The 23,541-nt window shown below is 49.0% G+C and overlaps 1 protein-coding gene across 1 annotated transcript; it reads left to right on the top strand.

The window, feature by feature from the left end:
• Nucleotides 1–656: 656 nt before the first annotated feature.
• LOC136536419 (uncharacterized) lies at nt 657–2,200 on the top strand. The gene is made up of 3 exons (XM_066528726.1): nt 657–962; nt 1,469–1,658; nt 1,998–2,200. The coding sequence occupies exons 1-3, from the start codon at nt 657–659 to the stop codon at nt 2,198–2,200; spliced, it is 699 nt and encodes a 232-aa protein (XP_066384823.1).
• The last annotated feature ends 21,341 nt before the right edge of the window (nt 2,201–23,541 follow it).

Here is a 23,541-nt window from a genome sequence, read left to right on the forward strand (position 1 = left end):
GTGCTCCCAAGAGGAGGAGGAGGAGCCACCTCGGGGTCAGCGGTTGCCCACCTCGGGGCCGAGGTCGACACGCCCGAGGAGCGGGCGTTGGGCAAGCGTGCCGTCAGCATAGTGGGCTCGGCGACTGCGGTGGAGCAGGTGGCGGCGGGGGCGACGCAACTGCCCCCGTAGAGGGTCGAGGGGGCGTCAGGGTCCATCGAGGACCAACCGGTGCCAATGAACACGGAGGCCGTGCCTCTGCCGCCGCCACCGCCTACATAGACAAGGGTCCTCGTGCCAAAGCGATTACAGCCTCGCTCGAGGTAGGTGTATTTTCGGTTGAGCCGCAGTGCTTTCTGTTTGTTCTTTTGTCTTGTGCTGACCTTGTAAACATTTTGTCCTTAGCCAAAAGTGGCCTATGGAGGTGCCTACCTTGGCACCCCTAAAAGCGCTCAAGGTTAACCCTGGCTCCACCGCCCACTGGGTGGCAAAGGCGCAAGCCACCCTGCAATGTGGTGTGGCATTGGTGAGGGGCTACCGAGGCAGCCCTAACACAGGCGGGGGAGGGAGCGCCTCCGCCCTGCGATGGTGAGGCCCATGGGTCGGATGCGGCTGAGGTTCCCTTGGCCACCGAGACCACTGGGATCGAGGTCCTCAGCATTTCACAGGCCAGGACGATGGAGGCCGCGGCGCCTAGGACCATCGAGGCCGCTGCGATGGGCACCGGAGCCCTCGCGACCACCGAGGCCATGATAGCAGAGGCCGGAGCCCCCGGGACCACCGAGGCCACGATGGCGGAGGCCGGAGCCCCCGGGACCACCGAGGTCATGATGGCAGAGGCCAGAGCCCCCGGGACCACCGAAGCTGACGTGATCGTGGCGAGGCTATCGGCCCAGGAAGTGGAGATGAAGGCCGCGGAGGCCTCGGTGGCACCCTTGGTTCAAGGCCCACCGTTGTTGCAAGAAAGTGCCCGGGAGGTGGAGGTCCTTCCGATCTCCTCTGATGATACTTCCTGGGCGTAGGAGATGGCCCTCGTGCAAGTACGACCTGAGCCCCGCGGGTGGGATCACCCGTGTGTCCTGTGGCAGAGCTAGGACGACCCTGGGGTGAAGCCTCTGTTTGCCCTCGAGGACACGGCCGAGGGCGGTCGCTGGGGCATGTTCAAGCAGTAGCACCAGTTGGCGGAGCGGTCATTACGGACGGCGCTGTCCGTGGTGGCCAATGATCTGCCTAGAGTCGCCCAGGTTCGTGCTTTCTTTTCTCATGCGGTGGTCTTTTTCTGAGTTTTCTTTGTAGGGATTGACCCCTGTTCTGTTTCCCCTAGGAGCTCAAGACCCGATCCCTTGGGAAGTCAGTCTTTCTCCAGCGGGAGAGGGACGTCTGGGACCAGCTTCAGCGGTAGAAGGGCCTTCTTGCAGGCGCCAACAAGCTCCTATCGGCGCGGAGCGTAGAGGTGGAGGACCTTCGCCTTCGTTGTGCCAATACGAAGGTCGAGGTGGCCACGGCTCAGGAGCAGCTCGCCCCTCTGGCGGCGCGGGTCAAGGAGTTGGAGGAGGAGCTCACCCACGTGGCCAGTGATCAGGATGCCTTTAGGTCTCGAGCCGAAGAAGCTACGGCCTTGGGCAAGGCTGTTGCTGGGCAGCTAGGAGCGGAACAGAGTGCGCACCAGCTGACGAAAGGCACTTTGGATGAGGCCCTTGTAGCGGCTGAGGCCTCGCGAACCAAAGCTATGGTTTGGAGGGGAAAGGCCGAGGGTGAGTCCTAGTCCCCTCGTTTTATTTGTTTTTTCTTATCTTCGCTCCCTAACTTCCTGGTGTGACACAGACCTAGGAAATGAAGCTTCCAGGGCTGCCGAGGCTTCTCAGGTCGAGGCCCAGCGCCTAAAGGAGAAAGCCGAGGCCTCTTGGGTCGAGGCCCAACGCTAGGAGCTAAAGGCCAAGGGTGAGTTTCGTAGGCTTCCATCCCTATTTAGCTTGTTTTCCTTTGCGCTCAACCCCGTTTCATTTCCTGTGGCGCAGAGTCGGAGGCGGAGGTTACCCAGGCAACCGAGGCTTCCGTCGCGGTGCAGGCGGTGCTCGAGACCAAGATCAGGGAGCACAAGGCACTGAAGAGTGCCGCCCGCACTGCCTGCGAGGCCTTGGAGGTCGAGGGGGTTCAATCGGGCAGCTCCCTTCGGAGCCATCTGATTGCATTGAGCGGTCAAGTACGTGAGCGGCTCTGAGGAGCGCTGCATACGGGCGTCAAGCGTGCGCTAGCCGTCATCGCCTCGCACTATATAGGCGTTGACCTCCAAGCCATCAACGATGGCTATGTCCTGCCCGACGATGACGAGGAGGCTGACGAGGCGGTTGCGAAGCTGATGGAGGCGGCAGAGGGCCCCGGTATGGCATTGGCCAAGCTATTCAAAGAGGAGGTGGTCGCTCCTCCGCCGTCTATCGATGCTGGAGGCCTTGAGCGTGACCTGGGCCTAAGAGGCCATATAAATAGAATAGGAATTAACTATGTATCGTAACGTTTGTGGCCGTGGAGGCCTTTCTTTTTGAAGTACTCGTGTTTCTTTAATCGTTTGTCTTGTGTTTCTGAGCCTCTGCCCTCTTGTTGTCTCTGATCAGATTTCTTCGCAAAAAACCTCCTTGGAGCCTAAGCCGTCCCCTGGGCGAAAGGTGGTGAGGGAGCGCCGTAGCCCAGAGGCTTAGGTCGTCTCATGACTCTACCGGCCTTCTGGCCCTGAGACGGGCTTTCGGTCCTTGGGTTTTTCACAACCGATTCGTCAGAGCATGCTAGAGGGTTTGGCGTAGGAATTTTTTTTCGAAAAACAACTAAAAATGGTGCGTGGGACTTAGGGGGGAATCCCCCATCTAGCCCCCGAGGGAGATTCGGTTCTACGGAGGCAGAGCCGAGTCTCCCTTACAGTGTCATCGTATTGCCGAGACCCACGATGGGCTCGGGGGGGTTTCTCGAAAAATTAGAACAACTAAAGAACGCTTTTCAATTGTATTCCGAGAAATAATATATACAATGCTTGGAATTTTAAGGGTAAAAGCGACGTAGCTGTTATATATTCCAAGCATTGGTGAAGATTTCGCCCTTCTTGTTGGCTAGCTTGTAGGTCCTAGGCTTCAGCACTTGGGCGATGATGTACGGTCCTTCCCATGGTGGGGTCAGCTTGTGGCGACCCTTGTTGCTCTACGCCAGCCTCAACACCAGGTCGCCTACTTTCAAGTCTCGGCTTCGGATGCATTGGGCCTGATAGCGCCGTAGGGTTTGCTGGTATTTAGCCGAGTGCAGCAGCGTGACGTCTCGGGCTTCCTCCAGTTGGTCGAGGGCGTCCTCTTGGGTGGTGCGGTTGCTTTGTTCGTTATAGGCCTGTAGCCTTGGGGAACCATATTCCAAGTCAGTGGGGAGGATGGCCTCGGCCCCATAGACCAAGAAGAAAGGCGTGAACCCTGTGGCTCGGCTTGGAGTGTTCCTCAGGCTCCAAATGACCGATGGGAGTTCGACGAGCCATTTCTTGCCAAACTTCTTCAACCGGTTGTAAATTCTTGGCTTGAGGCCTTGTAGGATCATGCCGTTGGCACGTTCTACTTGGCCGTTGGTCCTTGGGTGTCCTATGGCCGACCAGGCCACACGGATGTGGTGGTCGTCGCAGAACGTCAAGAATTTTTTGCCGGTGAACTGTGTCCCATTGTCGGTGATGATGGTGTTAGGGACCCCAAACCTGTGGATAATGTCAGTGAAGAACAACACTACTTGCTTGGATTTGATTCGATTGATCAGACGAGCCTCAATCCATTTGGAGAACTTGTCGATTGCTACCAGTAGATGAGTGTAGCCCCCGGGGGCCTTTTGTAGAGGCCCGACCATGTCGAGCCCCCACACGGCGAATGGCCACGTAATGGGGATGGTTTGGAGGGCCAGGGCCGGGAGGTGCGTCTGCCGAGCATAGTACTAGCATCCTTTGCAGGAGCATACTAGCTTGGTGGCATCGGCAACCGCCGTCGGCCAGTAGAACCCTTGGCAGAAGGCATTTCCGATGAGCGTCCGAGGCACCGCATGGTGCTCGTAGGCCCCTGCGTGCAAGTCCCAAAGCAGGGCTCAGCTTGCCTCAGCGGTGATGCATCATTGGAGGACACCGGAGGGACTTCGCCTGTACAATTCACCATTGTAGAGGACGTAAGTCTTGGCTCGCCGCGCAAGCCGTCGAGCTTCGGTCCTATCACTAGGAAGCTCTCCCTAAGCAAGCCAATTAAGGAACGGGGTTCGCCAGTCCGCGTCCTGGTTGGTCTAGGGAGGCTCGGTGTTGACTTCCATGACCTCGGGCTTGGTCGAGAGAGTCTCGGCAGCAGAGGGGGCATCGAGCCTCGTGGTGGTTTCGGCTGATGGGCCCTCTTCTGCTGCCGAGGCATAGTCGATGGAAGGCTTGTGGAGGTCCCTGGCAAAGATGTTCGGGGGGACCGGAGCCCATGCCGAGGCCATCTTTGCCAGTTCGTCCGCGGCCTCGTTGTATTTTCGCGCGATGTGGTTGAGCTCGAGACCGTCGAACTTGTCTTCTAGGTGGCGTACCAGCTTGCAGTATGCCTCCATTTTGGGGTCTAGGCAGTTTGACTCCTTCATGACTTGATCGATGACGAGCTGCGAATCGTCCTGGATGTCGAGATGCCGTACTCCAAGTTCGATGGCGATCAGCAGGCCGTTGACGAGGGCCTCATATTCAGCTATGTTGTTGGAGGCGGCAAAATGGAGCCAAACCATGTAGCGCATGTGTACTCCGAGGGGCGAGATGAAGAGCAGACCCACGCCTGCCTCGGTCTTTGTCAAAGACCCGTCGAAGTACATGGTCCAGCATTCTGTCTGGACTTGAGCAGGTGGCAATTGGGTGTCGGTCCACTCGACCACAAAATCGGCCAAGACCTAAGACTTTATTGCTTTTTTCTGAGGCGCAAAGGTCAGGGCTTCCCCCATGAGTTCGACGGCCCACTTGGCTATCCTACCCGAAGCCTCTCGATTATGGATTATCTCTCCCAGGGGAAAGATGACACCACGGTTACTGGGTGAGACTCAAAGTAGTGACGCAGCTTGCGTCGAGCCAAGACTACAGCGTAGATCAACTTCTGGACATGGGGGTATCGTGTTTTGGTCTCGAAGAGTACTTCGCTAATGAAGTAGACAGGTCGTTGGATGGGTAGAGCATGCCCCTCTTCCTGCCTCTCTACTACTACGGCAGCGCTGGCCACTTGGGTCGTTGCGGTGATGTAGAGTAAGAGGGTCTCGTCTCTGGCCAGCGGTACCAGGACGGGAGGATTGGTGAGCAGTGCTTTGAGCTTGGTGAGGGCTTCTTCAGCCTCGGGGGTCCAGGAAAAACGTTCGGATTTTCTCAAGAGGTGGTACAGAGGCAGGCCTTTTTCGCCAAGGCACGAGATGAAGCGGCTCAGGGCCGCAAGGCATCCCATGACCCTCTGCACCCCCTTGAGGTCTCTGATTGGTCCCATGCTGGTTACGGCCGAGACCTTCTCTGTGTTGGCTTCGATGCCGCGTTCCGAGACTATGAATCCCAAGAGCATGCCTTGGGGGACCCCGAACACACACTTCTCGGGATTGAGCTTGATGCCCTTCTCTCTAAGGCATTTGAAGGCTATCTTCAAGTCGTCGACGAGATCCTCGGCCTTTCTGGTCTTGACCACGATGTCGTCCACATAGGCCTCAACGGTTCACCCAATGTGGTCGCCAAAGACCTGGGTCATGCACCGCTGTGGCAGAACCTCCTAAGTTATAGGGCCCACATGCACCTGTCATTGTCTGACGACCTTTGACATTTATGCATATGTTTCCAATAACTTAAAAAGACTGTCGGGTGTCCTCGGGGAACCCCGAATCATCCACAATTTCCGAGCAGGATCACGTTACAGAGTCATTGTAGTATTACAACATTTATTCAAATATTTATATACATCAGAGTAAAATAGCGGAAGTCTTACGGTAACTTAGTTTACAACCCAGTTATTTCAAACCTTACAAACTAAGTTCGATAATTATTACAAACCAAAGTAGTGGAGTGGCATTATAACATAATACAAAACACACAATTAACTGCCCTACCCAAGGACCACATATTTACTTATCGTCATCGCATTGAACAACAGTCATGCAGCATGGTCCAAAGCAGACCTGCTCATGAACCTCACCTGCAACAAGGGTCAACGAACCCTGAGTACAAAAGTACTCAACAAGACTTACTCGAAATAAGAACTGATAATTCAGGAATGCAGGCTCAGGGATTCAAGGTATGATTTTAGCAATAATCAAAGTTATTTTGCATAAAAGCTCTTTAACAAAATTCTTTATTTAACAATTTAAACTTCATAAAATCATATACAAAGATGACACGATCCGTAATGAGATCATGAAACTTCATATCCAACACCTTCATCAACCATTCTCAAGTTCCAGTTATTAATACTACGATGATGAACAGTGAGTTGAGTCTCCATAACCGAGGAGCAACGACGATTCAAACCGATTATAAACCCAGCTGGGAATTCCAGACCACACGACATATGCAGGTCCCCGACCTACATATACCAACCTACCCTCGGATCCTCTAAAACAAGAACAGGGTCCGCGCCACCCGAGAATACAGTACTCCACCATTCCAGCCCATGGCCACATGGGTACACGCTATTCCCGCCATCTCTCCACTCCTAGTGCGCGAGTAGCCATTCTCGTAATAGAATCGCCAAGTTCAGGCTTACCGGAGTATGTGGTTAGTACTACAAATTCTCACCTCATGCAATTCAACAACGGTACGTGCCTTAATCGACACAGGCGGAAAGAACCCGCTCACAAGACCTCCATGTCTTGTGGCTCACACACACCGAGTCCGCCCGGTCTAGATTTATTACTCCACATTCCCATATCACATGCTAACATAATTAACCAATGTTCCATTTAAAACTTGCAGGTGGACAGGTAATCACCCGACTTTCATCGTTCTACGCATAGCTAAGCAAAACTAGGCATATACGAGTTTAAAACTGGTAATATGGTAAATATGGAATAACAAGGGTGGTAATGCACCAATTAGGCTCTTACTTAACTCCTAATCACTTAATGCAGTAACGGAAAGCAAAAGCAAAATTAATTTGTAAAACACAAGGTAGGGTTGTATGCATCCGGGGCTTGCCTTCGTTGACGGAAAAGTCCGAGCTCCTGCGACGTTTCACAAGTATTCGATCCGACCTCAACAGACGGATTAACCTTCTTCCACGATTTGATTAACTACCACGTGTTCACCTTCGTTCACTACACGTAATAACAATGCCATGTTTAACATGATGCGGAATACGAAACATGATGCTCTATGATGGATGCAAAATTAATAATTTGAATACAACTTTCCTTCGCGGTACAGTTGCAAGTCAAACTAATCAAACCTTTTTCACAACACCCAAATCAATTGCCAAGGATCATTATCAACTAATGACCCAAGGTCATCACTCAATCCAAAAGTCCAAACAAAAACCTAAATCATTAAAGGTTACTATTCGCTTTTATGAATTAATTATTTAATTCAAAATTATGAAATAAATCAACTTATTCTAATTGAGCTCAAAATTTTAGTACATGTTCATTACCTGGTGACTAAGTGGCAAAATAAATTTCATAATTTTTGGATAAATAAATAAGCCTAGAAAAATCATGGAAAGTCATTTATTAATTAATTGAGCAATTTTTATCATATCCCAAAAATACTGAAAATCAATATTTCAAATTTTTATCATATAACATACATCATAGAGAATTCACACAAAAATTTTCATAATTTTTGGAGCTCTAAATAATTCTACACAAAAATAACAAATTACAGCACTATTCATTTAAATCTGAAAAAAAGAAAATTCATTTTGAACGTTGAGTCACTGACAACCGGGTCCCACTTGTCATCTTCTACCTCGCGCTTTGACTACGGCGATGATGGCGCTGACCGGCGATATCTCACCGCCGGTGAGTCCAACGGCGACGGCCAAGATACGTACACCCTCCCCGAGACTAGGCGCATCCATTTTGAGCACAAGCTTGACTAACTATGGACTAGGACCGAGCACTACGTCGGCCATGGCGGTCCATGACGGTGCGGCTATGCTACGCCGGTGAAATGAAGCCGAAAAATGGTGAAACAGAGGGCATGGGAAGGTCCAGTAGCTCACCACGAACACGTTGGAGCAAAGAACGAGACCGGATAAGCTTTGGTGACACAGGGTCGACGTTGACAGCAGGTCACGGCGGAGCGATCATCGACGACGGCGATGCTCCGGTAGCTGTGGTGGTCAAAATGAGAAATCAAAGGTTCACAAAGCACTACATCATTGAGGCGAAGCCGAAGCAAGACTCAGTAAGGGCAGAGGCTCACCGTAGCGTGCTAGCCACGACGACGCGCACTCCACGGTGGTGCTGCCGGCCGCGAGGAAGAAAAGCGCCGAACAGGCGTTTCTCGATGATGGCAAGCGACCAGGGACTAGTTGGTTAGGTGCGCAAGGATGAGACGGAGCTGGGACAAGCTTGTCTGCGACGGTGAAGCACTACGGCATCGACACGAGCTCACCGGAGTTATGACCGTGGCGTCGGGAAAACAGAGCAAGAGAGCGGAGGCAAACGGCGACAGGCCAAGGCTAAGTAGAGCGGCTCAGAAGCGCAAGGAAGCTACGCTGTGGCCTTCACCGCGCCAGCGCGATGTCAAAGACTGGCCACGACCGCGCCTGGAAGCAAACCGAAGATCGCCGGCCATGTAGCTAGGGCGGTGAGTACTGTTCATCGAATTTACAGATTTGCCATTCGGTTTCAAATTCAAATTACTCCCAAATTTGTATAACAACTCAAAAATCTCCAAAAATAAAAGTTGTTCAAAATCAAAAGTTCTACAACTTTGCTTTTATAACCAACCCCTAATTCGGTCTAGATTTTGAAATGAACTTTTGAATTTGAATAGGGAAATTTACCGAATTACGCCTTTTTGAATTACTCAAAATTTTCCTAAACAACTTGAAAAACTCCAAAAACAAACTTTGTATAACTTGCCAAGCTCTACACTTTTGCTTTTGGGATCAACCCCAAATTATGCTTAGATTTTGAAATGGATTTTCAGGGTAGGATTTAAATGCTGAAAAGCGGGGTTTTCTCGAAAAATTCAAAAATCCAAACAAACTTTGAATTTAAGTCAACCAATACAATTCAACACATACCACATGAATATAAACTTGTTTTAGTGTATGCATCTCAAAGTTTTCACCAAATGCCAAATGCTTTGCAATGCATATGATGACATGTCAGGTTTTAGTATTTTAAACACCCGAGGTGTTACAATCCTTCCCCCTAAAAGAAATCTCGCCCCGAGATTCAAAGCCATAGAGTAAGTAATGGAAAAGGAAATGTGTCAATCCAAAAACATCCAGAACTTTTCCATAAAACAACTGAGGTTCTTTTACAAAACACAATTTGTAATAACCAAGCTCAACTAACATTATTCTATTCTATATTGACGCTAGAAACTCTGGAAACTTTTCTAACAAGTAATCTTCTGATTCCCAAGTAGCCTCTTCTTCTGAATGTTGATTCCATTGTATTTTATAGAACTTGATTGTCCGTCTTCGAGTAACACGATCTTTCTGATCTAACACTCGGATAGGATATTCGGAATAAGTTAAATCCGGCTCTAGTCCCACTCCTTCAACTTCAACATTCTGTTTAGGCACTCGGAGACACTTCTTCAATTGAGAAACATGGAACACATCATGCACAGCTGTGAGATGTTCAGGTAATTTCAAGCGATATGCCACTTTTCCATACCTCTCCAGAATTTGATACGGCCCAATATATCGGGGTGCCAACTTTCCTTTAACACCAAAACGGTTAACTCCCTTCATTGGTGATACTTTCAGATATACAAAATCTCCTTTGTTGAATACCAATGGTCTCCGTCGTCTATCCGCATAACTCTTTTGGTGGGACTGAGCTATCTTCAGATTACTCTGTATTTGCCTAACCTTGTCTTCTGTTCTCTTTCACAAGGTCAACTCCAAAGAATCTTCTTTCTCCAGGCTCAGACCAACTCAACGATGTTCTGCATCTACGGCCATAGAGTGCTTCAAATGGAGCCATTCTAATGCTTTCCTGATAACTATTATTGTATGAGAACTCGGCCAAAGGTAAGCACTCATCCCACTTATTAGAATAGTTAAGGGCACAACATCTTAACATGTCTTCAAGTACTTGATTGACTCTTTCAGTCTAGCCCATCAGTCTGCGGATGATAAGCTGTACTATACAGAAGTTTGGTACCTAACGAAGCATGTAAGTGTTTCCAAAAGCTGGAGACAAACTGTGTACCCCTATCTGACACTATAGTCTTGGGTACCCCATGGAGACTCATGATTCTTGCCAAATACATTTTGGCATATTGGATCGTAGGATATATGGTCTTGACTGGAAGAAAATGTGCTGACTTAGTGAGTCGATCTACAATAACCCATACTGAGTCAAATCCCTTTGATGTCTTGGGTAGACCAACAATAAAGTCCATACTTATGTCCTCCCACTTCCAAGATGGAATAGGCAATGGTTGTAATTCACCAGCAGACCTCAAATGTATGGCTTTCACCTTTTGACAAGTATCACACTTTGCTATATATCTAGCAATCTCTATTTTCATTTTAGTCCACCAAAATCTTTGTTTCAAGTCATGGTACATCTTGTTGCTTCCCGGATGGATAGATAACCTAGTAGCATGTGCCTCATCTAGAATTGACTGCCGCAACTCAGGAACTTTTGGTACCACCAGGCGATCCTTGAACCATAACACATCTTCATCATCTATGCTAAAAGCATTCTGCTTTTCCATCCCTGACTCTTTCCTTGATATGGGCTATACCCTTGTTTTCCTTTTGAGCAGCAATAACTTGATCTCGAATAGTAGCTTCAACAATTATGTTGGTCAAACTTCCTTGTTGAATTACTTCTACATTCAACTTCTCCATTTCTTGACATAAATTCAGACCCATTGTTCTCACTGTCAGACAGTTGCAATAACTTTTGCGACTGAGGGCATCTGCAACCACATTTGCTTTACCCGGGTGATAATGTACTTCCAAATCATAATCCTTAATCAGTTCTAACCATCTTCTTTGTCGCATGTTTAATTCTGACTGAGTGAAGATATACTTTAAGCTCTTGTGGTCTGTATATATATGGCACGTATTACCAAGCAGGTAATGCCGCCAAATCTTCAGAGCATGAACCACAGCTGCTAACTCCAAATCATGAGTAGGATAGTGTTCTTCATGTTGCTTAAGTTGTCTGGACGCATAGGCAATGACTCGGCCTTCTTGCATCAACACACATCCAATACCAATACCTGAAGCATCACAATAAACATCAAACGGCTTCTCGATATCAGGTTGAGCTAACACTGGTGCAGTAGTCAATAGCCTTTTCAAAGTCTGGAAAGCCTCTTCACAATCTGATGACCAGACAAACTTGACTTGGTTCTTCAACAATTCAGTTATAGGTTTTGATACTTTAGAGAATTCTGGAATAAACCGACGGTAATACCCCGCCAATCCAAGAAAACTCCGAACTTGATGAACTGTGGTTGGCGGTTTCCAATCAAGCACATCCCTCACTTTGCCGGGATCAACTGCAACTCCTTCGGCTGACAAGACATGTCCAAGAAATTGCACTTCCCTAAGCCAAAAATCACACTTGCTGAACTTGGCATACAATTGATGTTCTCTCAAACGAGTTAGAACAATTCTGAGGTGTTCGGCATGTTCTGTCTTATTCTTGGAATATACTAGTATATCATCAATAAACACCACTACAAACTTGTCTAGCTCGGCATGAATACTGAGTTCATCAGATACATGAAATGAGCGGGAGCATTTGTCAAACCAAAAGACATCACTAAGTATTCATATAATCCATATCTTGTGGTAAATGCCGTTTTGGGAATATCTTCAGGCTTTATCTTAATTTGGTGATACCCTGATCTCAAATCTATCTTGGAGAAAACTTTGGCTCCGGCCAATTGATCAAAAAGCAAATCTATCCGAGGTAATGGATACTTATTCTTGATGGTCACTTCATTCAACGGACGATAGTCAACACATAACCTCAGGGTCTCATCTTTCTTTTTCACAAAAATTGCCGGACATCCCCAAGGTGAGGAACTAGGTTGGATAAACCCCTTCTCAATTAATTCTTGTAACTGAGCCTTCAACTCGGCTAATTCCTTAGGTGGCATCCTATAAGCTCTCCGAGAAATCGGAGCTGTTCCAGGTTGTAACTCTATATTGAACTGTACATCCCTATCAGGTGGTAGACCGGGTAAATCCTCAGGAAACACATCCGGAAATTCACACACTACCGGAATATCTCTAAGCTCTTTGACAGCAGTTGCACAAATCTTGCCCACTGATCTTCTCAGGGTTGGAAGTTGGATGAGAAGTTGAGAATTACTATTAGGCAAACTTACTTTTAAAGTCCTATTCAAAGCATCTATAACAGCCTTATGCTGATACATCCAATTCATTCCCAAGATTACATCTATATCCTGATCCTTAAGGATAATCATGGTAGTGGGAAAAATATGCCCACCCAGGTTTACGGGTACCTGGTATACCATTTCCTTAGTACACAGACGTCCCCCGGGCGACTGTATAAAGAAACTTTCCTTTGTTGCCCCAATTGAAATTTCATACTTCATGACAAATGTTCTATTGATGAATGAATGCGATGCGCCAGAATCAAAAAGTATAACTGCAGGGTGATTGGCAACAGGAAACATACCCATCATCACTGACTCTCCTTCAGGAATTTCTCCAGCTTGAATATAGAACACCCGTCCTGTCTTCCTCTCATCTTTGCCCTTCTGAGCATTTTGATTGTGGTTCTTGTTTGAGTGCCTGACCCTGTTGTTGATTGGCAGGGGCCTTCTGATAATTTTGATTAGCCTGCCTAGGGTATGGACATTCCCTGGAGAAATGACCAGTCCTTCCACAATTGTAACACAGGATAGTTGTGACCCTGTGATGTTGGAGCATTACCACCAGGAGCATTGGTTGACTGTGAATTCGGATAGGTTATAGCAGGACGGACATTTGACTGTTGTCCAGCTTGGAACTGCGGCGGGCGATAAGGAGGACGATTATGATGTACTGGATGATAAATCACCCTCTGCCTCTTTTGGTTTCCACCAAAAGGTCCAGACGGCACATTCTTTTTCTTCTTGAGCTCCTTATGCTGCCGATACTTTGACTCTGAAGCAATTGCAATATTTACTGCCTCATGATAAGTGATATTGGTACAGGCTGTCATCATTGTCTGCAGTTTGGTATTCAGACCTCTCATGAACCATTTCTTTTTCTTGGCATCCGTATTGACATGTTCGGATGCATATTGGGACAGATGATTAAATCTTCCCACATACTGCATCACGGTTTGATCTCCTTGCTTCAAAGCAAGGAATTCATCCAGCTTCATAGCCATCACTCCTTCCGGGATATAATGGGCTCTGAAAGCAGTGCGAAATTCTGTCCAAGTTAACGGAACGCCTGCGGGTTGCATGGCCATCAGATTTGCATACCAAGCACCAGCTGCACCTCTAAGTTGTTGGGCAGCAAACACCGGTTTCTGAAACTCTGTGCAGTGAATAAGATCAAATTTCTGCTCCATGGTCCTAAGCCAGTCATCAGCCTCCTAGTGGTTCATCTGCCTTGGTGAACACCGGGGGTTTTGTATCCGTGAAATCCACATAGGTAGCCTCATGCCTATTATGATTGCGGCCACGGTTTCCATGCATCTGATTCTGATTACTTTGAGTCCATCTCATGAAGCAAACGAGAATTTTCCACAGTCACATTGACTAATGCAGCGATAGCATCGGCCAGATTGGTCGGCATTGGTGGTGGGTTGGGGATATCATCTTCATCTTGTGAAGTACCAGGAATATGTGATCCCCGCGTACGACGCATCTGCTCATAACAAACCAAACTTATTCACAAGCCTTTATTGAATTGCACAAAAGCTTACTCCAGACACATTACATAGGGTTTACTACTATAAACACCAGACCCTATAAGTACCAAAACAAGATACATAGCTTAACCATAATTAACTATTATACAACTCTACTCTTTTCCGTGATTACTTCAAACTTCAGGCTCGGTATCCATTCCAGAATTATTACCGCCTTCATCATCACTTTCATTGATCATTACTAATTCTTCAGGATCTTCTTCTTCTTCCTCTTCTGATTCACTTATCATCGGCAAGGATGACACCTGGGTCCATGGCATCAGCTTGAGGCTCATGATTCGAGTTTAGTAGATTGCTAAGCCTATGAACTTCCTCATGTAGATAGGTATTATGTTCTTCTAAATCTTCTACATAGAATTCTAGCTCATGAGTTCTAGCTCTAGCTACATTTTCCCTGTGCCAAGCTTCATTTCTTCCCTCCACCGTATGAACTAACATACTTTCGCAGTTCCTGTGTGCGGTGGTGAGATGCCTCAATTGATTCTGTAATTCTCCTACCTGTATAGCATCTAAAGCCCTATCTCTAGTAGCTTGTGCTAACTCGGCAGAAATTCTCTGTATCTCTGCTTGGGGATCAGGCCTAGAACTGCTACTGCTAGCACCATCATTTCTAGGGGCAAGTTGGTGACAAGGAACTCCTTTGGGTCTAGTGGACTTATGGGGCGTCATCTTGGCACGAGCCATACTGTAAGGAAACTAATTTAATCCAAGTAAAATCATTTGAACCAAAGTCTAAAGAGCAGCTATGACGGATTACATTACTCAAACCAGTCTCACTACTCAACTCCAGACTAAGAGGTGAAGGAAGTAACAAGTGAATTAATAATGATGCATGAATCGTTCTTACGAACAGAAACATCAAAGTTTATAATGCACATAAACAACATTTATTTTTATATAGGGCATAGTAAGATTACTACTCCACCACACAAGACCCTTTTAATCAAATAAGGAATGGTGAGAAAGAAATAAGATAAGTCAGAAGCAATTTGGACCAAACTATCAAGTTAAATTTAGTCATCCAAATCATTTTGAAGTTTTTTGTAAAACAATACAACAAAAACCTTGTAACGATCGCTCTGATACCATTCTGTGGCAGAACCTCCTAAGTTATAGGGCCCACATGCACCTGTCACTATCTGACGACCTTTGACATTTATGCATATGTTTCCAATAACTTAAAAAGACTGTCGGGTGTCCTCGAGGAACCCCGAATCATCCACAATTTCCGAGCAGGATCACGTTACAGAGTCATTGCAGTATTACAACATTTATTCAAATATTTATATACATCAGAGTAAAATAGCGGAAGTCTTACGGTAACTTAGTTTACAACCCAGTTATTTCAAACCTTACAAACTAAGTTCGATAATTATTACAAACCAAAGTAGTGGAGTGGCATTATAACATAATACAAAACACACAATTAACTGCCCTACCCAAGGACCACACATTTACTTATCGTCATCGCATTGAATAACAGTCATGCAGCACGGTCCAAAGCAGACCTGCTCATGAACCTCACCTGCAACAAGGGTCAACGAACCCTGAGTACAAAAGTACTCAACAAGACTTACTCGAAATAAGAACTGATAATTCAGGAATGCAGGCTCAGGGATTCAAGGTATGATTTTAGCAATAATCAAAGTTATTTTGCATAAAAGCTCTTTAACAAAATTCTTTATTTTAACAATTTAAACTTCATAAAAGCATATACAAAGATGACACGATCCGTAATGAGATCATGAAACTTCATATCCAACACCTTCATCAACCATTCTCAAGTTCCAGTTATTAATACTACGATGATGAACAGTGAGTTGAGTCTCCATAACCGAGGAGCAACGACGATTCAAACCGATTAAAACCCAGCTGGGGATTCCAGACCACACGACATATGCAGGTCCTCGACCTACATATACCAACCTACCCTCGGATCCTCTAAAACAAGAACAGGTCCGCGCCACCCGAGAATACAGTACTCCACCATTCTAGCCCATGGCCACGTGGGTACATGCTATTCCCGCCATCTCTCCACTCCCAGTGCGCGAGTAGCCATTCTCGTAATAGAATCGCCAAGTTAAGGCTTACCGGAGTATGTGGTTAGTACTACAAATTCTCGCCTCATGCAATTCAACAACGGTACGGGCCTTAATCGACACAGGCGGAAAGAACCCGCTCACAAGACCTCCATGTCTGGTGGCTCACACTCACCGAGTCCGCCCGGTCTAGATTTATTACTCCACATTCCCATATCACATGCTAACATAAATAACCAAGGTTCCATTTAAAACTTGCAGGTGGCAGGTAATCACCCGACTTTCATCGTTCTACGCATAGCTAAGCAAAACTAGGCATATACGAGTTTAAAACTGGTAATATGGTAAATATGGAATAACAAGGGTGGTAATACACCATTTAGGCTCTTACTTAACTCCTAATCACTTAATGCAGTAATGGAAAGCAGAAGCAAAATTAATTTGTAAAACACAAGGTAGGGTTGTATGCATCCGGGGCTTGCCTTCGTTGACGGAAAAGTCCAGCTCCTGCGATGTTTCACAAGTATTCGATCCGACCACAACGGACGGATAAACTTCTTCCACGATTTGATTCACTACCACGTGTTCACCTTCGTTCACTACACGTAATAACAATGCCATGTTTAACATGATGCGGAATACGAAACATGATGCTCTATGATGGATGCAAAATTAATAATTTGAATACAACTTTCCTTCGCGGTACAGTTGCAAGTCAAACTAATTAAACCTTTTTCACAACACCCAAATCAATTGCCAAGGATCATTATCAACTAATGACCCAAGGTCATCACTCAATCCAAAAGTCCAAACAAAAACCTAAATCATTAAAGGTTACTATTCGCTTTTATGAATTAATTATTTAATTCAAAATTATGAAATAAATCAACTTATTCTAATTGAGCTCAAAATTTTAGTACATGTTCATTACCTGGTGACTAAGTGGCAAAATAAATTTCATAATTTTTGGATAAATAAATAAGCCTAGAAAAATCATGGAAAGTCATTTATTAATTAATTGAGCAATTTTTATCATATCCCAAAAATACTGAAAATCAATATTTCATAATTTTTCATATAACATACATCATAGAGAATTCACACAAAAATTTTCATAATTTTTGGAGCTCTAAATAATTCTACACAAAAATAACAAATTACAGCACTATTCCTTTAAATCTGAAAAACAGAAAATTCATTTTGAACGTTGAGTCACTGACAACCGGGTCCCACTTGTCATCTTCTACCTCGCGCTTTGACTACGGCGATGATGGCGCTGACCGGCGATATCTCACCGCCGGTGAGTCCAACGGCGACGGCCAAGATACCTACACCCTCCCCGAGACTAGGCGCATCCATTTTGAGCACAAGCTTGACTAACTATGGACTGGACCGAGCACTACGTCGGCCATGGCGGTCCTAACGGCGCGGCTACGCTACGCCGGTGAAATGAAGCCGAAAATGGTGAAACAGAGGGCATGGGAAGGTCCAGTAGCTCACCACGAACACGTTGGAGCAAAGAACGAGACCGGATAAGCTTTGGTGACACAGGTCGACGTTGACAGCAGTCACGGCGGAGCGATCATCGACGACGGCGATGCTCTGGTAGCTGTGGTGGTCAAAATGAGAAATCAAAGGTTCACAAAGCACTACATCATTGAGGCGAAGCCAAAGCAAGACTCAGTAAGGGCAGAGGCTCACCGTAGCGTGCTAGCCACGGCGACGCGCACTCCACGGTGGTGCTGCCGGCCGCGAGGAAGAAAAGCGCCGAACGGCATTTCTCGATGATGGCAAGCGACCAGGGCTAGTTGGTTAGGTGCGCAAGGATGAGACGGAGCTGGGACAAGCTTGTCTACGACGGTGAAGCACTACGGCATCGACACGAGCTCGCCGGAGTTATGACCGTGGCGTCGGGAAAACAGAGCAAGAGAGCGGAGGCAAACGGCGACAGCCAAGGCTAAGTAGAGCGGCTCAGAAGCGCAAGGAAGCTACGCTGTGGCCTTCACCGCGCCAGCGCGATGTCAAAGACGGCCACGACCGCGCCTGGAAGCAAACCGAAGATCGCCGGCCATGTAGCTAGGGCGGTGAGTACTGTTCATCAAATTTACAGATTTGCCATTCGGTTTCAAATTCAAATTACTCCCAAATTTGTATAACAACTCAAAAATCTCCAAAAATAAAAGTTGTTCAAAATCAAAAGTTCTACAACTTTTCTTTTATAACCAACCCCTAATTCGGTCTAGATTTTGAAATGAACTTTTGAATTTGAATAGGGAAATTTACCGAATTACGCCTTTTTGAATTACTCAAAATTTTCCTAAACAACTTGAAAAACTCCAAAAACAAACTTTGTATAACTTGCCAAGCTCTACACTTTTGCTTTTGGGATCCACCCCAAATTATGCTTAGATTTTGAAATGAATTTTTAGGGTAGGATTTAAATGCTGAAAAGCGGGGTTTTCTCGAAAAAATTCAAAAATCCAAACAAACTTTGAATTTAAGTCAAACAATACAATTCAACACATACCACATGAATATAAACTTGTTTTAGTGTATGCATCTCAAAGTTTTCACCAAATGCCAAATGCTTTGCAATGCATATGATGATATGTCAGGTTTTAGTATTTTAAACACCCGAGGTGTTACAACCGCTGGTATGTGGCCCCTGCGTTTCTGAGGCCGAAAGGCATAGTCACGTAGCAGTACATGCCGAATGGGGTGATGAAAGAAGTCGCAAGCTGGTCGGACTTTTTCATCTTGATTTGATGGTAACCAGAATATGCATCAAGGAAAGACATGGTCTCGCACCCCGCAGTGGAGTCAACGATCTGATCGATTCGAGGTAATGGGAAGGGGACTTTTGGACATGCTTTATTCAAACCGGTGTAGTCTACACACATCCTCCATTTCCCATTTTTCTTCTTAACTAACACGGGGTTAGCCAACCACTCTGGGTGGGACACTTCCTTGATGAACCTGGCCGCCAAGAGTTTCTGCACCTCCTCGCCGATGGCCCTACGCTTTTCCTCATCGAATCAGCGTAGGCATTGCTTCACCAGTCTAGAGCTTGCCCAGATGTCCAAGGCGTGCTCGGCGACCTCCCTTGGTATGCCCGGCATGTCCGAGGGACTCCATGTGAACATGTCAGCATTCACAGGGAGGAAGTCAACGAGCACGGCCTCCTATTTGACGTCGAGGGTGGCACTGATCCTCAGCGCCCAGTCGTCGGGGTAGGCGGGGTCGACCGGGATGAGCTTGATGGCCTCCGCGGGCTCGAACGCCCCTGCACGATGCTTGGAGTCAGGTGCCTCGCCCCCGAGTTGGTCGAGGTTGGCGATGAGGGTCTTGGCCTCTGCGAGAGCCTCGGCGTACTCGATGCACTCGACGTCGCAGTCGTATGCATGTTCATACGTGGACTCAATCGTGATGACACCGTTGGGACCCGGCATCTTGAGCTTGAGGTAGGTATAGTTGGGGACTACCATGAACTTGGCGTAGCACGGCCGCCCTAGGATGGCATGGTAGGTTCCCCTGAACCCAACCATCTCGAAGGTAAGGACCTCCTTGCGGTAGTTGGAGGGGGTGCCGAAGCAAACGGGAAGGTCGATGCGCCTGAGGGTCACGTGCGTTTCCCTGGCATGATGCCATGGAAAGGTGTGGCGTCACCTCGGAGCCTGGACCGGTCGATCTCCAAGAGCTCTAGGGTGCTGGCGTAGAGGATGTTGAGGCCGCTGCCTTCGTCCATCAACACCTTAGTGAGCCAGGTGTTGGCCATGATCGGGTCAACGATGAGCGGGTACTGCTCGGGATTCGGGACATGGTTGGGGTGGTCATCTCGATCAAAGGTGATCGCCTCCCGAGACCAGTCAAGGTACCAGGGAGTGGTCATCTTGATCGAGAAGACCTCTCGGCGTTCCCTCTTTCGCTGCCGTGCCGTAAGGCACGCCGAGGGTCCGGCAAAGATCATGAAGGCGTTGTGCACCTCGGGGAACCCGTCGTCCTTGTCATCATCCTGGTCACCGGCGCCTTTCTGCTTGGAGTCGTTGTCGAGGAGTCCGAGCCTAGCGTAGTAATGCCGCAGCATGGAGCAATCCTTGAGGGCGTGCTTTACCGGGCCCTGGTGGTAAGGGCAGGGTTTCTTAAGCATGTCGTCGAAGGGCCTGGGGCCCCTAGGGCCTCAGGGATTCTTGCATTCTGCGGCCACGATCAGATCGGCCTCAAGGACGGCCTGCTTCCCCTGGCGACCCTTTTTCTTTCTTTTGGGGAGGTGGGGAACTGAGGCCTCGGGGGCCTCATCCCTCCGCTTCCCCTTGGCGTCGTTCTCGGGGAAGATGGCCCCTACAACCTCTTCGCCCGAGGCAAAGTTGGTGGCGATGTCGAGGAGCGCGGCAGCCGAGCGCGGCATGTTCCGGCCTAACTCTCAGACCAAGTCTCGGTAGGTGGTGCCGGAGAGGAAAGCCTGGACGATCTTTGAGTCGCCGACGTTGGGCAACTCGGTGCACTATTTAGAGAAGCACCGGATGAAGTCTCGGAGAGACTTGTCTAGTTTCTGGCGACAACTCTTAAGGTCCCAGGAGTTTCTAGGGCGCACGTATGTGCCCTAGAAATTCCCGACGAAGATCCTAACCAAGTCGCGCCAGTCGTGGACCTGAGAGGGAGGAAGGTGCTCGAGCTAGGCTCGCGCTGAGTCTGACAAGAGTAAGGGGAGGTTGCGGATGATGAGCAGGTCATCGTCCGCGCCACCTAGCTGACAAGCTAGATGGTAATCGGCAAGCCAGAGTTCGGGATTGGTCTCGTCGCTATACTTTGTGAGGTTGGCTGGTTGTCGAAACTGGGCTGGGAAATGTGCAGCGTGGATGGCTCTGCTGAAGACCCGAGGACCAGGCGGTTTAGGAGAAGGACTGCGGTCCTCCTCACTGTCATAATGGCCACCCTGGTGTGGATGGTAGCCTCGGGCGGGCCCCTCATTATCGTGGCATCGTCGCCTGCTGACCACCTCATGGTCTGCCTGCACCTCGTGTTGGTTGCCAAGGCGGTCGAGCCGCAAGGGGACCCCGTGGGCTATTGGCGCCCGAGCGGGCTCGGGACGAACTGAGGCCTCCTTATCCTGCCGATGCGGTGCCGAGAGAGGTCCAAGGCGGCTCCACACCGCCGGGAGGGAAAACTCTCGGCCTGCTGCACCGCGGTGGTCTCGAGGAGATCCCGAAGCTCACCATGAACCCGTCGCCCTTCCGTGGTAGAGGGCTCAGGCATCGCACGAACTAGCATCGTTGCAGCCACGACATTCTGGCTAGCACGATTGAATATTGGGGGACGATCGTCCCCTTCGTCGTCGTTGATGTAGTGGTGCACATCGCGGGCCCGCTGCCGGGCTCCTCCGCCATCACCGTGGCCCTGCTGCTCCTGCTCGAGAGTGTTTCGGAGCTATTGCAGAAGGAGTCGATCTTGCTTGACCTTGGCCTAAAGTTCACGGAGCTGCTCCAGGTCCGGTCGTCGAAATTGTCTGAGGGCAAGGTTCTCATTTCGTGCTGCCGGTGGGACAATGCGTGAGGGCGTGGCATCGCCTGTTCCCTGATGAAGTGGGGTACGGTTGCCCACCCCCTCGTCCTTATCGCCCATGCTTGGCATCCCAAGTCTGACATGGAAGCACTCATGGGAGGGATCGTGAGCGCCTTCATCGTCAGAATCAGAGTAGCCAAAGCAATAGTCACTCGCGGCCAAGAAGTGGCGCATGGTTTCACAGTCGTGGAGGTTGGAGAAATCTGCTTCGGCCCATGCCTCATCCTCCTCCGAGGAGTCGGCGTGGGTGTGAGTCGACGCGGTAGTGTCGAAGTTGAGAGCGAAGCGTTGGTGGTGTCCTAAGGGCTCCACATGAATGGAAGCATAGGCATAAGCGTAGGAGGCGGCGGCATTTCTCAACCCGAAGGGGTATGGGAATGGTGCCATCACTGGGCTTTACTCCGCCGGAGTTGGCTCCTCAGGGAGTGGTGGAGCGAAGCTTGATGTCGAGGCGTCGCCGGGTGCCACCGGCGTTTTTCCCTTGTCTAGGCTCAGGCTAGACAGGTCCCCAACCAGGGACCTTGCGCCAACAGCTGGTCGTAGGATATCGGCGGAGAGCGGCGAGTCGCCCTGGGTTCGCGTAGCATCGGGGTGATCCTGCCCGCGTCCTGCCCGGCGAGCGTGGCGAGAGCGGCCGCTCGGGCGCCACCTGCGCCTAGGCTGCCGGTGCGTGACGTCGTCGTCGGCAGGCGGGGCTCGGGGTGTGAGGAGTACCATGTCATACTCGTGCCCTAGAGACATGAACTCTAGGCTCCCAAACCAGACCACCGTGCCGAGACGCAGTGGTCGTACGGGGTCTGCCATCCAGAACTTGTTGGGATGATGAAACTGACACGCAGACGCCCCTACCTGGCGCGCCAACTATCGGTGTTTTGGATCGGTGGATCCTCAACCAACTAGTGAATTTGTACTGCGTGTTTCCAATCCTAGATGGTGATGCAAAGAGACACAAGGCTTATACTAGTTCAGGCAATCGGTGCCCTACATCCAGTCTGAGAGATCGATCTTGTATTCCTTGCACCGAAGTGCTTGTAGTAGGGGGTTACAAGCTGGGTGAGAGAGGGCGCTAGTCCTAGGTCTCGGCGTGGAGTGATGGGGGCTGCTTGAGACATTGCTCTCAGGTGGTGGGGGAGTATGCGTGTTACAGGGTGTTGTTTTTGTGGGTGCGTGTGTCCTCCTCCCTAGAAATGGCCCAAGTCCTTTCCTTTTATAGTTGAAGGGAGGACAAGGGTAGTATGTGTGCTAACTATACGGTGTCGTGCGAACGGAGGCGGCGTGTCCGAGCCCTGTAGCCTATTCCTATGGCGGCGTGGTCGTCGGAGTGGTCTGTCCTCGAAGCGCTGGGGCGATGTGCTGGTCACATCCGATACTGTGCGTCATGGGAGCTCTAGGGCTGCCTCGAAGCGGGCACGACGGTCAGCGTGCGGTCGCTGTGGGTTGACTGCGCGCGAGGCCAAGGCTCGGTTGGCGCTGAGGCCGAACCATGGTGGGGGTCTTGGTAGACGTGAATCTTGAGATGGCCGAGGCCCTGTCGTAGAGTGCCAAGGCTCGGAGGGAGCGGTCGTTCTGGTACGCTGGTTCAGAGGCAATGATGACCCGGGCCAGACTTCCCATGCCGCGTTGTCTTCAGGGCGGGAATTGTGGGGCATAGTGTAGTGCAGGCGCTGATCGTGGGCACAGCGCCAGAACACAGTGGCTGGTAATCCCCGCCGCGCCCTGTCCTAGCCGGTATAGCGTTGATGTGACTCCTTGTCTCGTCGACCACTCCGTGGTGTCGAGCCATCATCCGGCTGAGATTGCGGGAGTGGTTGACGCATTAATAGGACGTGACATGCTGTCGGGAAGACTGGTCGAGGCGAGAGCGACGGGTTATTGACAT

Source organism: Miscanthus floridulus, chromosome 2, assembly GCF_019320115.1.
Source record: "Miscanthus floridulus cultivar M001 chromosome 2, ASM1932011v1, whole genome shotgun sequence".
Taxonomy (NCBI): Eukaryota; Viridiplantae; Streptophyta; class Magnoliopsida; order Poales; family Poaceae; genus Miscanthus; species Miscanthus floridulus.